Source organism: Montipora foliosa, chromosome 14 (assembly GCF_036669935.1).
Source record: "Montipora foliosa isolate CH-2021 chromosome 14, ASM3666993v2, whole genome shotgun sequence".
Classification (NCBI taxonomy): Eukaryota; Metazoa; Cnidaria; class Anthozoa; order Scleractinia; family Acroporidae; genus Montipora; species Montipora foliosa.
This window is the reverse complement of record NC_090882.1, coordinates 11,500,315-11,515,314: the sequence shown is the minus strand read 5'-3', so window position 1 is coordinate 11,515,314 and position 15,000 is coordinate 11,500,315. Positions and strand designations below refer to the sequence as shown.

Below are 15,000 nucleotides of genomic sequence, written 5' to 3'. Positions count from 1 at the left end.
ATATTCAATTTGCTAAGTACCATATTTGGAACAACAAGAGCGAGGGGTTTCCAAATATGGTACTTTGCACTGAAACATTCAACCAATCAGTTCGCAATGAATATTCGGAAGCTGTGAATGCGCGTTACACGTTTCATCCCTTATGGGTTTCTGCCAATACTTATGCTGCTCGTGTCAGCTGATAATAATAATAGTAATAATAGTAATAATAATAATAATAATAATAGTGATAATAATAATAGTAATAATAATAATAATAATAGTAATAATAATAATAATAATAGTAATAAGAGCTAAGAGCAAAAGTATCGTTTGCTATCCTCCGCTCAGCTTTCCTCTGCCTTAGAGGTTCCAGAGGAAGAAGAAGGAATGTAGACCTTCAGGACACAGACATTAGAATCAAGAATGTGACCGCCAGAATTTCTGAGTTTTGGTAATTTTAATTTGTTTGTTTTTTATGACTGATATTATCTGCATATATTTTTTAATAAGAGTGGCTTTTCTTTAAGGAGCTTATCTTTATTTCCAAAACTTTTTTTTAGTCCGAATACGATTGTGACATGAATTTTTCTTATTACAATTAAGAATATCTTCGTAAGTTTATTGTGCTTCATATTAGTCTCTTTTTTAATGGAAATGAATTGTAAATAGGTTTTAATAGTTCTTTTTTTTTACTTCTAACTTGTAAATAGCAACTTTCTTGGAATATGTTAATAAAGGGATTATTATTATCATCAAAAAAAGTAATAATAATAATAATAATAATAATAATAATAATAACCTATAAGAGATAGGAAGAACGGAGCAGAGTGTTGAAAGGAATAGTCTAACTGAACATTCATATTTATAAATTATGTAGCATAGCCTAGGACTAGTCTCACTATGCTATTGATCATGTAAAACCGCGATATCAATAAGTGTCCATAATAATAATCACTTTATTTAAGTCTCAAGTTAAATAAAGTGATGAATCAAGATAATAAACTTTACTGCTGATTTTGCACACACGTTCTTCTAATTTTTATGTTCATGGAATATAAACATACATCTCCTATATTCATGAAAACTGTGAAAATTTTGCACAAACTGTTTAATGGTCGCTTAAATCCGTTTTTGAGTGGCTGATGCATGCGTAAATGCTCATCTTGTAACCCCCTTGTTTTTCCTGATTTTGCAACTTCACTTGTTTATATCTCTGCATCCAGATGGATGCATGTTTTGCATGTTAACTTAAATTAACTTGAAATTTATTTATTTAAAATTTGAAAAAATTGTAGGTGAATAAAAAAGTTGGAGACATTAAAAAAAAAACTGGCCTACATGTATGAATATTTTTTAATTTTAAATATTTTAGAGATTATTTCTAACATCATCTGGTAACGATGATGAAATGGTATATGAAATGAATCATACATGAACTGCAGATATGAAATCAAATGAAGCTATGATCTTTGCATTTATAAACACAATTTTTACAATTGCGTACAGAAGCCTGAAAAATTCAGGACTTCAACGGGGTTTGAACCTGTGACCTCGCGATTCCGGTGCGAGACTCTAATCAACTGAGCTATGAAGCCACTGACGTTGGGAGCTGGTCATTTGTGGGTTCCAATGGTCCCGTGAAGAATGAATCAATGATGAAATGGTATATGGAATGAATCATACATGAACTGCAGATATGAAATCAAGTGAAGCTATGATCTTCGCAGTTATGAACACAATTTTTACAATTGCGTAGAGAAGCCTGAAACGGTGTATGGGAAGATTTCATCATCCTTTTTCAAAAAGACAATTTATGCTGATTTTAAGGCTTGAAGAAATGCCTCATATCATTGCCATAATAATGATACAGTTGTATTTTGGAAGAAAATGTGATGTAAGAAATCTATGATGGGTACTTAATTATCTGGCCAAATTTTGTTGTGATATGATTAGCCTAACTGCACTGTGTATCTAAGAGTAGAATGTATATATCAATTTTATGTGGAAAAAGGAGAAACTAGCTCGGGCCTCCTTAAAATTACCAATTCAGTACATTATTAATCTTGGATAGATCATTTATTGAGACGGAAAGAGTGAGTTACTTGTGACATTAAAAGCGTGACTTTCATTTATTTCAATAGATATTCGTGCAGAAATGATGCCTGATGAACTTCCTGATCGATCAGAAGTTAGCAAGTTTGATCACTCAAAGCTTAAACATGTTCATACCACAGAAAAAGTAATTCTTCCCTCAAAAGAAGGTCAGACAGTGTTAAAAGTAATTTTGTGTGATTATTTTAGTACTCATGAATATCACTTCCCCTTGTGCTTTGTACAAAAGTCATTTTATTTTTTAACATGCAGATGTCAAAGAAGAAGCTATTAATTCTCGGGCTGAGGTGAAATCATTTGATCACAGCAAATTGAAACATGTTGAAACAGAAGAGAAAGTTTCTCTTCCCGGAGCAGGAGGTAAGTTTCTAAAGACAGCCAACCCTAACCCTGCACTTCAACTTGCATTGAAAAAGGATTAAGTACATTGTGAACAAAGTGCTTGGCTGTGTAGATTGTGGTTCATCTTCTATACAGGGTCTCATAAGCCTTAATATTTTTTATTCCTGAAGCAAAACAGTAATTTGACAGTAACAGGTTTTCATCCTTTTTTAGGTTCTGTGAAAAAATAATTTATGCATGCATGACTAATTGCAAACTGTGTGTTAGCATACCCAAAGTCTTTAGTTAACCATGCAACTTCGTTTTGTTTATGTGGTGTGTAAGGTTTGCTCTAGTTTATTTTCATTGTCTTCTATTTCTTCACATACAGACATAAGAGCAGAGATGATGCCAGATTCACTTCCCGATCGTTCTGAAGTCACAAAGTTTGACGTCTCCAAATTAAAACATGTTGAGACAGAAGAAAAAGATGTCTTACCATCAAAATCAGGTTTAAAAGAGTCAGTCATTTGAGTTAGTCATTTGGAATGAAATTATAGTTTTTCTTTGAAGTAGTGCACTGTAAGTGTACTACACACTATGTCAGGGGGTTGTAAGAGTGTAAGCCCCTGGTGACAATAGGCCTGCAGCACGTGCATAACTCACGAAAATAAACAGGTCTGTTGGAAGCACGCTTGAGTTTCAACAAATGAACCCCAAAATCGGCAACAACTTTTGAGGCTGATGAATAATAAAGCAGCTGCTTTTTCCAAAACGATGGAATTAACTGGTAATAAATAACCTTGTCCAGGAGAGTGAAGTTTTGACTTTGCAGAAACAATGGTTAACCTCAAAAGTTGGGCGATTGTGATCTGTGTGTTGAATTTGCACATTTCTTGTAAAACACTTAAAAGAAAAAAAAGCAAACTAAAAAAACAAAAACCCTGTGTCTTGCCATCATTTTGACACAGATGTATCCTTTTTTCGTGAGTTGTTAGTAAACACTCAAGATAACTTGATCATGGTGGCTGCTGCAAATCAACGTCACTTTCAATTTTGCGATTTACTTGTGCAGCCAAAAGTACAATGTATAATAGAAAAACTGAATGTGGCAAAAATCTCCGAAAATGTTTTTCACTGATGGTAACTTTTTATATTCGCGGTTCAAAATTTATGTTGCAAATTTTGTTGCTGATGGCAAAATATTTTATTGTCAATTGACACTCCTGAAAAATTCTTTCTTCTGCTCTTCCTAAAAACTGTATATCAATATTTATTTGCTTTTGCATCAATATTTGTTTTGCATAAAGCGGGCTAACAAAATCTGCACCTATTTTAGTTTGCATTTTTGAGCATTAAAATATAATTTTCTGTCCTTTTGTTTCTGACAGAAAGTCATAATTATATTTTGTGGTCACCCATCCAAATACTAACCCTGTTGGACAGGGAGTAACTTCAGTGAACATTTGTCTTGGAAGGCTATCAGAGGCTTGTGGTTATAAAGAAGTTGCAAGAGAACTTGAAAATGATCAACATGTCAGCCTTTGAAGCCAATGTTTCTCCATTCCCTTTTATTTTCTTCAATCATTCTGGGTTTAGTATTTTACTAGTAACTACATCTTCTCAGGGGGCTATTTACCTAAGACATCTACCATGGCATGACAATGATATACGGTACCAAAACAATATTGTGTACTATTAGAGCTACATATTACACAAAGACAACTTTAATCTCCTGGAAAACAAAACTCGGCTCAGTTGACAGTTATGGTATATAGCGCTGTGTTACTGCACTACTACACGTAGACAATGTGTGCTTAATTTTTTCCTCTAGCCTTCTATGTAAGTTGGCTTGGCAGTGGTACTTAGGTTTGTTTTTGCTCTTGTTCAAGTGATTGATGAAGAGAAGGTGGATTCAAGAGCTGAAGTAAAATCATTTGACAAATCGAAACTGAAGCATGTTGAAACAGAAGAGAAAAATCCAACTCCAACGGCACAGACACTGAGAGAAGAGCTTTTGCCAAATGAGTTGCCAGACAAAAAAGCAGAATTAAAAGAAATAGAGGGATTTGATCCTGCTAAGAAACTGAAGCATGTTGAAACTAAAGACAAAACGCACTTACCTACCAAGGAAGGTATGTGTGGGGAACAACACTATTACTTTCCAATAAATGGGCCTTAGGGGTGCAGGGTAGGCTCGATTACCAGCCGCTGTTTCGGGAAATAAGCCAGTGCTCACTCCAGAAATCTCGGCTGGACGCATGAGGTGAGCCATTGTTAATCTCCGCCAATCAGAAACTCGCCTGCACAAATCCGTCTGGCATAAATTATATGTTTTGGCTGCGAAGGTATTCTGTGACCCGGCCTGTTTGAGGTTTACAGTGATTTAAGATAGGAAACATCCAAGATTGCAACAACGAAAAGTGTTCGAGAAGCTGGAGAATGGGAATTGTGTCGTTTTCTACCGCCTGAGTTCGCAAACTTCACTGATTTTCCAGTTGCCGCCAAGGTCAAAATACGGTTTTCAAATCCATTGCTATTGCAATTTTCTCCTCATACTTCGCTAATGTAAGAGCAAGTAAAATTCAACTCAAGCTCGTATCATCTGGAAACTTCGCACAGACGTTTTAAGCACCGTTATGTAATTTCTGTTCCCTTAAAATCAGTGTTTTTGGGATGTCTAATGCTATGTCCCCGCAACTATTAACTTCGCATAAATCATATTTTGAATTTACGTCACAGACACAATCTATCGCTCAACCCGTCCAGCCGTCTCTTCTCGAGGAGGATACCCGAACTCGAGTGAGCGGCAGAAATCGAGCCTAGTTGCAGGGATGAGAGCACTCACCTCCCACCAATGTGGCCTGTGTCCGATTCCCAGACTCGCCGCCATATGTGGGTTGAGTTTATTGATAAAGCAAAGTTGATCACAGGTCACAAGAATCAATTCAGCCAGAGCTTACCTTGGTTTCACTGGCTTGAAACAAATGCAGTATAGACCAAACTCAATATTGTACCCAATTCAAACCCTTTAAGAATAAAACGTTTTGTTCCAGGTATACGTATTTCCATATGCTGCATTAAATACTATAGACAAAGAATCTTACTGTAACCCCAGGATATTTGAATTGGGTACAACACTGAGTCAGCCAATGTGGTCTATTTTGTCTAACCATAGGAAAGAGGTTGTGAGTGTTAATCTTGGTAAATGGGTGTAGGGGTGTTTTTTATTCAATGATTCCAGATACTTCCGAAAACTAAAAAAATTCCAAGTTTTCCTATGAGTTTTTGATTACTACCAGTAGTTAGAATGCTATACCATTGAGCTGTATAAGAGATCTGTGGGCAGAGCATTACATTAGTCATGTGTATTTGTAGCTGGGGTTGAGTTGTTCCAGATAGATCAAGTGCCAGCCACTATCAATACAATGGTAATCTGTATTGGTTTTGGTGTAACCTGAAACCACCAACCTTGAGGTTTAAGCAGCTGGGGTTCACAGCTTAAACTAGACATGCACTTTAGCTGAGAAGAAATACTATTCTTTGTTTGCATCCATGTGATGAGGCAGTCATGTTTGTGTACAAAACAATAGAAAAAAATGACCCCAGAAGTTTTGCATAATTATAGAGTCAAATTCCCAAAAGACATTCCCATCAATTAGTTAGTTTCAGCCATTTGTCCAGCATTTTGACAGGACCTGATTTTTGACTATCTTTTGAAATTGTGAACTTTCTGCCTTTTGTACCTCTCCTTCTTCCCTTCCAAACTGTGCTATACTTTCCGCTCCTTCTTATCCTTGTGAAATTTGGCTTTGTCGTCACCAGTGGGACTGCAACAGTTTGTTTTAACTGGATTTTTTGCAAGACTAGCTGTCATAAATGTGTGCTAGATCTTCTTCATGGCCCGCCTTGTGGAGCTTGTCTTGCTCTGACTGACCAAACGTTCTATTGTAATGGTCATCTTCAAAACATATTTCTTTTCCAATCTTGTCTTTAGAAATCAAGGAAGAGGCAGCTGAAACAAGGGCCGAGGTGAAGACTTTTGATCACTCCAGGCTGAAGCATGTTGACACAGAGGAGAAAAATACACTTCCTAACAAATCAGGCAAGTGCGCTTTGATCTGAGCAGCTTTGTCTGGGCGTTTTTAAACAGATCTTAGTGCAACCAAGATCAACTTTATAGCAATTACCACGGCTTTAGACAAAACTGCATGATTTTATAAACAGACGGTATATTGCATAAGATATTATTGTCGCATGAAAAGTTATTCTGCTGATACGAAAATTATTTTGTTTATGTAGAACACAATAAGAAGGTAAAAGTATCAGGTTTGTTTCATTGTACTCCAAAACTGTCACATTGTTTATAAGAGTTCTGGTCATCCCTTCAAGTTGACAATGACATATTTTTTTAAGGTATTCATAAGTTGCAAAAAGCGGTACGTTTTGTTTGGATGAGTTTTATCCAATTATATTGCAATAAGAATAATATTTTCAAGAAATTTCAATTGCTTAAAGTAAGTTAAAAGCTCCAGAGTATTTCATTATATTAAAGAAAAAATGATTATTCAAGAGAAAATATATTTTGTTATTCAAGTTTTCAGGAAACCGGAATTCACGAAATTTGCATGATTGTAAGCTGGTTTCCCATCAAATAAAATGGCTGGTTTACTGAGCCCAGTTGTACATGTGTTTGAGAGTTTTTGTTAATATCTGTAATGGTAAAAGTGATGTAGCAGGAGTTTTCTGAAGGAACAAACGAGATCAGAAATATGTCGGTCAGTCCCTCTTATGGTGGCATTTTCGGTATTACAATTTCCCTAAGAGAGGGTTAGGGTTAACCCTAACCCTAACCCTAACCCTAACCTAAACCCAACTGAACTTACAATGCAGGAAAACGCTCAATATCCATGTGTTAACGTTATAAATACCACGCAGTTGTAACAGAAAGGCGAGAGCCCAAGATGGTTAGAAATAAAAGCAAGGATCCAAATTGATTGCGTTCATCTCCAAAAAACTAAAGACTTTTTGCCATTTTACCTGCGTGTTTTTTGATACTACCCTTAACCTCTCCTGCACCCCACATCAACTGTGGTAGTAATAATAACAATAGTCTTTATGACTTTTAAGCAGACATCCGAGAAGAGAAGGCAGCCTCCTGATCCGATCCAGTCACCACAAGAACATGAGCAGCCGCCAAACATTGGAACAATTATTATTATGGACCAACAGTAGTCATAAAAAAAAATTGTAGAAGATGTTTCACTTTAGGGATTCCAAGATAAGGGTTAGAACCTTCTCATACGCAGAGTTGGGACACCTTTATGTTAACTTTTGTACCACAAAAAGAAAGGATTTCATAACCAAAAAATGATTTGTAACGTACTAGTAGTTATATGAATAAAATGCTGAGTCAGTTAACCGACATCTCGGGTTTTGCCCCCTGGCCAACCATAAAAGAACATTTTAGACGGTTTTGGGTACAGAAATACACCTTATTCCAAAATGGCCGCCATTTAGATATTCTTTTGTTTTTATTCAAATTAGACCTTGATGCCTCGTTCAAGGCAAAATATTCTTTTGAATTTTCAGCTTAAGAACGAGGCATCAAGGGCTAATTTGAATAAAAACAAAAGAATATTTAAATGACGGCCATTTTGGAATAAGGTCTATATGCCCGTAAGTAAGTCCTTAAATGGTTGATAGAAATTTTCGCGAGGTATTGCTGGGGAAACGCCTGGTCTCAAGTCCCTTCGCAAATTAATGCGTTACAAGCTAAACCCAACACCTTAGCGCTCGAGGAGATCCGTTGATCTACACATTTAGTGTAGCCTCTCGCCACCCAAAGGACTCCGAAACTCTTGCGTAACCCATCGCGAGCTTACAACGCACGCAACCATTGATAACATATCCTAAGCGAACTCTCTCGTGAAGTTTTTTTCCCCGTTCGCCACCATCTGATTACAACTCTTCTTTTTGGGAAAAGAGGCGTAGTCAAAAGTTAAGGGATTGGGGAGAGCAGGGACTGTGTTCGCGTGATTTCTCCAGGGTAGGGCCATGGTTCTCGAGAGGGCAAATCACAAGAAGCCAAAGAACGCTGTTGATTTTGGCAAGTCCAACGATTTCGCTTCGTCAAAAACTTGAAACACATGGCTTTTTTCCAAACAAAGAAGCTGGCGGTTCGAGCGTTATAAATAAATTAATAAATTAAGCATTTATATTCTTCGTTTGCATCCACGGTTTGGTGTACAAAGCAATAGAAAAGGGCCCCACATGTTTTGCATAATACAATAGATTCGAATTCCCAAAAGACATTAACTGCATTGTCCTGTACACAAACATGGTCGCTGTGACCTCAGATGCAAATCATCGACAGCGCTACAACAGACCGGCCCAAAGCATTGACTACAATTAATTATAAAGAAATTCATAAGAATGTAGTTTTAAAAAATTATTAAAAATATCTCCCAAAATAAATAACTACGTTTTAGCTTTGACTTGAAGTTTTCAAGTAATCACTTCTTGATTTCCCGTGGAAGCGCATTCCATAGACGTGGTGCAGCTACAATCCATGTCTTTCTTTTATACGTGAGGTTAACAGCAACGCATCAGATCTGTCAGATGATCGCAGAGTTACCTCCGTCAGAGCGCATCAAGAGGTTTTGAGGGGTTTTTATGTCACATAATGTTGTGGTTGAGACACGTTATTGTCTAAAAGTAAAAGGATTGTTTTAAAACCCAACCGCCTGCAATCCTTTCATGCGCTCTGACGAAAGGTTAATGCTAAAAACGTCATCTTTTCAACCTCCCTCCAGGCTGTGATAGTAAACTTTAGATAATGTCTCAAACACAAACCAATGTGGTACCACAGTTCTTTAGTAACCAAAGCAAAACGATTGTTTTCACGTGTTAAAGATGTATGTTCAATTTCCTTGTTATCCGGCGTAATATCATGCAAGCACCTTTAACTAAGATCGATCCCTTACTCATAGCCCTCGTATTGAGTACAACTATCGCAATTAATACATGTATATCACTTTACTTCTAAACAAAATCCTCGCGCTAGGGGCTGTGATGAGAAAAGGACACTTCAATATGATATTTGCCGTGTCGCTACGTATACCTTTTCCCTGTTGCTAAGACCAATTATTGAGTTTGTTAAGGAAATACTTTAATCAAAGGACATTTTCAGTAAAGAATATTTTTGCGTTACCCCTGCTTTTACAGATTATTTTACCTCATCCGAGTTGTTTCTCCTGAACAAAGACGTGACCTTTAACCTTGGAAAATCTTGAAATTTAATCACTTCCTCTTATCATTCACGCTGAAAAGGAAGGCAGTCGTTCTAGGTCTACTGAGTAAATCAGTTTCGCCATCAAAGCGTAGGACCTCGAATCATGAAGAAGAGTTACGACTCACTGCTAGCTTTTTGCCTCTTTGGTGTTCTTTATGCGTTCGGTGAGTACGTTCACTTTAAATCGTCTTCCAAAAGCAACTTTCAAACAAAGAAAATGCCCAGGGGTATTTGCTCACATGCTAAAACTCAAATTCCAAGGTCGGACAGCTCTATTTTAGCGGGATGAAAGTAGAAACATGAGGAATCTACCCCTCAGCTTATCTCCTAATATCAGTTACTGCAATGAGCCTGGTTGGTTTTAGGAACTGTGTTGACGATCTTTGTTCGCGTGCCTTCGCGGTAAGCTATTCTGCAAAGTTGACAGTTTCGACCAAAATAGTTAAACCAACGTTAGTGAGGTTTATTCCAGGTCGGTTTTCCTGATTAATTTTCTCTGTTTCAAAACATAAGTCAAAATGATCTTCAAGCTTGAGTCTAATACTGGCTGTAGCGTTTTGCGCAGAGGGTGGACCCGCCGGTTCCGTCCTATTCTGGAAATTTTTTGCACAACCAGTTTAAAAGTGTTGGATGAGTTTTAAATTGTTTGGGGCTGTCTTGACGGTTTTTCGTTTTGTAATTACGTTTTTGTGAATCTAAACGATACAGTTCAGTGAAAAACAATTATATGGTATCCCGTTGCAGCAAAGAAGGAAGGAATGGCCAGAGTGCCTGAAATGCGCCAAATCACGTATCCGGCTTGTAACTTGACGCAAGCTTTTTCATCACCAGCTGTGTCTTTAGCTTTGGATTGCTTCCCTTTAATAAACTTACAAAAGAACGTTACAAAATTGGTCATTTGAAGAGAGCACGATGATTCTCAATGCCCCGGTTTGCTGAAGGAAAAATTCTGTCCACCTTCGAAACCAGGGTGCCCTGTTCGTAACCCATTTCGCCCGCTGGCCTAAACGACTTTCGCTCCTTATAAATCCTGTTTCGTGCAAAAGAATGACATGGATCAAATGAACGGTAACTTAATAGGCAGCAGTATCCCTTATAAGTTATTTCACATGATGATCCCTATTATGAGACGGAGCTGTTATGGCAGTAAACAAGTTATCATTAGCTCAGCAGATATTGTTTTTTAGCTGTAGACGATAACATCCAAGTCATCAACAATGATGATCTCAGTAATATACAGATTGATGAACAACAAACTCCACTGCAGTTTGGTGAGTTTTATCATTTTTGTTTCGTTAGAAACGAAACGTATCTATTTTGACTTCAGGGTGAACTATTTACAGATTGGCGTAGAATGGCCAATCAAAACAGAGTTTGTACTTAAATCTATGAGATATAAAAACAAACTCAAACCTGTATTATTGCAAATCATAATGCTGACAAACACAAAAAAAGAATGAAGTGGGTAATAAATATGAAGTTTTGACTGTCTGAATGATATTGGGTTAGATTAAAGCGATATATTGTTGAAAAATCCAAAGCTATCGTGTTTATGATTAAAGTAAACAATCTACGCACTGGTGAGTCGTAGAAAAAAATTGGGTTAACCGGTAACTGTCTAGGTTCACATGCAACACAACTAATGGAAGATTCACGGAAAATGTAATTCGAAATGTTATGCATTGGCATTTGAAGGTAAAATAGGTATTTGTAGACTTTATGCTTCGATGTAATGTGCAAATGAACAAGAATCTGTTGTTCTCTTTAATGGTTAATACTCCTTGACAGGCTTCTCACAGTTCAGGGAGTTTGCGTCCACATTTCTATTTTTATTTCTCAAGAGTTTCAATAGATGAAGCGGTAATTGAGTTGCGTTGATTGTTTATTTCAGGTTACAGTGTCTTCGCTAAAACGATTAGACACATGAATAACTTAAAGTTCCTTTCCTTTCCTTTCCTTTCCTTAAATAAATATGACAGATCGAGTGGTCCACAAGTTACAGTATATTTTATCTTTTCTCCTGCCTTAACCAGTCCGGAAAGAAACACTATATTTTTTCTTTGAAATAGTTTCTTCTTATAAATGTGATAACCAATAACCAATGCGATGTTTTCCGTACAGGATTTTTTTGGCGGGAAGTTGCATGGCTAGCGCTGCCTGAACCTACGTCTTTTGGCGGGAAGTTGCATGGCCAGCGTCATGTATTTCAGTTTGCGTTTCAGTAAAAAGCGAAATTTTAAAGACAGCAAAGAAACAAGCTAATCGTTTTTTTAACATGTCGTATTTGTAACGAGGAAAGAAGAGAAAGAGAGAGAGCAAGTAAAACAGAAAGCCGGCGACGAGTAGTCAAATAGAGCGACTGAGAGCGCGAGAAAACAGGCGAAATATCAGCGGCAAACAACGAGAGACAGAACCAGAAAGAGCTCGAATGCAGAGACGAAAAATTATATTGGCAGCGGAAGAAATAGTATGGGAAAACAGACTAATTTATAACAAGGAGCAGGCAGGACTGGTCATATGGTAAGCAGACTAGTCATAAAAATATATTAACTAATAATTGAGTAGCACCAAGCTTTTAGGCTTGCCTAAATAAAAGTCATATGTTATCGATTTGTAGGCTGTAAAAGATAACTTGGGAACACTGGTTTGAGGAAAATAGCGGACACAATACTGCTCAAGTTCCGGAAGTTTTGTCGTTTTAATTGAAGATACTTTTCTTGGGGAAAAATGAGGCCTCGATTCCTTTTTCATCTACGAAAAAATCGAACTATCAATGTGATACTAGAGCTTCGGCTCTCCTTCGATCTCATGTCTGTGGAACGAACATAAACTTTATCAAAATCCAAAGAATTTGCATTCCTTATCACCTTCAATTACCTCCTTTCCCAATTTATCTTTTTTTAAATATAATCTTTCTTAATATTTTTGATACTCACAAGGACCCAATGATCCAACTAACAAGCTTTCAAATACTGGATCTTTTTTGATGTGTCAACGAGGGGACCTCTTAGCTCAAGGTTCCTCGAGTTTTCCTCACCACTTTTTCTTATCCTAATATTATTTATTGTACGTTTTGGTGGTGAATAAATTGTCGATTTGATTTGATTCCATTCAATTCAGTGACTGTTAATCCTATGAACCTCTGCCGGTGTCTATCAACGTGGGTTAACAGGCCTTTTCACGCTTTTCACCGTCATTTTGACGGGTAGGCAAAGCGTAAAGAATTTGTAGTGTTTATATGGGGATCCGATGTCAAATAATTAACAATTATTCCATGAGCGGGCGTTGGATATGAGATGGTAAATAGCCAATGAGGCGCGTAGCGCCGAGTTGGCTGTAACCACTCTCATATCCAACAAGCGCGAATGGAATAATTGTTTTATTAAATTCCTTAAACTCCAAAAGTTTAGAAGTACGAAATACGAGCGAAAAAAGCGAGAAAATCCTAGCGAAATCGAAAAAAGTTGATGAAGATGCGATGTTGTGTAATACCTCGAGGTCAGACAGACGCAGGCTCATCACAAAAACATTTCTTACCTTTTCGCGTATCTCTAAGCTTCGAAAGTGATCCAAACTTTCCACAAAAACGTTTTTCTTTTGCTTTATACCGAAAGAAATTTGCTTTCTGGCGTAAACGTTTTTAGTGTAGCAACGCTAAGCGCAATCATTTACCATATAAGGTCAAACTAAAGTATATGAGCTGATAACCGAGATTGAGTAAACCAATCAGAGCACGAGAATTGCCTTATCCGAGGTTCAGGATTTAATAATTTTCGTTAAACGCTAGTTCTAAAGAAACGAGATGCTGCTGTGAAGCATACACTGGGTTGCCTGTGGTTCGTGCTACAGAAAATCAGAAGGCACTGAATTGTGTGGTATTGAAATACAGCATTCCAGTCTCTGAAGAATAACAAATAAAAGAGAAGCGAGAAACATTGGCTTCTGGGCTGACATGTTGATAATTTTCAAGTTCCCTCACAACTTCTTTTCACCACAAGTGTGCCCTCTGAGCATCTGACATGTTTGTAATAATAAACTTCACTGAAGTCAAGCCCTGTTTCGCGGGGTTAGTGTTAGAATGGGAGACCAAAACAATAAACCCCTCATAAAAAACAGAAACATCTGACCGAAAATACTATTAACGCTAACAAATGCGAACTCAGCAAGGTACAGATTCTGTTAGCTTGCTTTATGCAAAACAAATATTGATGAAAAAGCAAATAACTATTGATACACAGTTTTCAGAAAGAGCAGAAGAAAGTTTCCCGGACGGTCGATCGAGAATAAAATAACATTAATTTTGAACCGTGAATATAGAATATAAAAAGTTACGATCAGCGACAAACATTTTGGGAGATTTTTGCTACGTTCAAGTAAATTGCAAAATCGAAAGTGACATGGCCGGAATTCAGCGGGCGCCGTGATTAAGTTACCGCGGCATGTTTACTCGCCAAACAGTGAAGCATCTGTGTCAAATGATGGCAAGATACCGGGTTTTTGTAAGTTTCTTTTTCTGTCAAGTGTTACAAAGTTTGACAATGAAATGAGCGAAGTCAAAACAAAGATCACAATCGCCCAACTCTTGTTTATGCAAAGTCAAAATTTACTCTCCAAGACGCGTACGACGTTATTTATCACCAGGTAATTCCATCATTTTGGAAATAGCAGCTACTTTATTATTCATCTGCGTCACAAGTTTTCACTGATTTTGGGGCTCATTTTGTTGAAACTCAAGCACGCTTCCAACAGGTCTGTGAACCCTTCCTGCTTACAGAGCAATACTAAAAAACGTCTCCCATATCACATTTCAACCTTAAGCTCGAAAATTCAATACACAACATGATATTATAATTCACAAAGGCAGAAAATACCACAGAATCCTTTTCCAGCGAAAATTTTATTGAAACAAACAACATATTTGCTGTTAGAGGCGAAAACCTCTTCCTATTTCATTGCGTGCGTGAAGACAAGAAACTCAATTGTGTCAAATTACCATGTACTTCAGGTAAATACTGCTCACTTTGATTTCGTCTCGACGGGCGATAGATTGTTGTCGACGTCCAGTACTCGTCGCTTTTGAGATTCATGCCTAGTTTATCCAACTGACTTTCCATTATTGAGCTCCATAAGGGTATATTTTGTTTAAGGATCCACTAAAACGCCATTCGCGTTGCATGACTTTCGACGCCATTGCAGGCTAAGTTAATGATTCTACTGTGTCCACCAGAGAAATCTACGCAGTTCCACTACCCTCTCGATCCTAAGAAAATACGCGCAGAAGGCTCTATACA

At 37.2% G+C, this 15,000-nt stretch overlaps 2 protein-coding genes across 2 annotated transcripts in view; both read left to right on the top strand.

The window, feature by feature from the left end:
* The window catches only part of LOC137985049 (uncharacterized protein PF3D7_1120000-like), a 16,580-nt gene extending 8,740 nt beyond the window's left edge, over nt 1–7,840 (top strand). Inside the window, exons 8-13 of the mRNA XM_068832485.1 lie at nt 2,124–2,243; nt 2,347–2,454; nt 2,807–2,926; nt 4,308–4,550; nt 6,413–6,520; nt 7,549–7,840. Of these exons, the coding sequence (XP_068688586.1) occupies nt 2,124–2,243; nt 2,347–2,454; nt 2,807–2,926; nt 4,308–4,550; nt 6,413–6,520; nt 7,549–7,577 (728 nt within the window). The 3' untranslated portion in view covers nt 7,578–7,840. The remainder of the gene's footprint in view (nt 1–2,123; nt 2,244–2,346; nt 2,455–2,806; nt 2,927–4,307; nt 4,551–6,412; nt 6,521–7,548) is intronic.
* Nucleotides 7,841–9,724: 1,884 nt separating this feature from the next.
* Nucleotides 9,725–15,000, top strand: part of LOC137985220 (uncharacterized) — a 33,600-nt gene continuing 28,324 nt past the window's right edge. The window contains exons 1-2 of the mRNA XM_068832755.1: nt 9,725–9,873; nt 10,897–10,980. Coding sequence (XP_068688856.1) covers nt 9,813–9,873; nt 10,897–10,980 — 145 coding nt within the window. The 5' untranslated portion in view covers nt 9,725–9,812. The remainder of the gene's footprint in view (nt 9,874–10,896; nt 10,981–15,000) is intronic.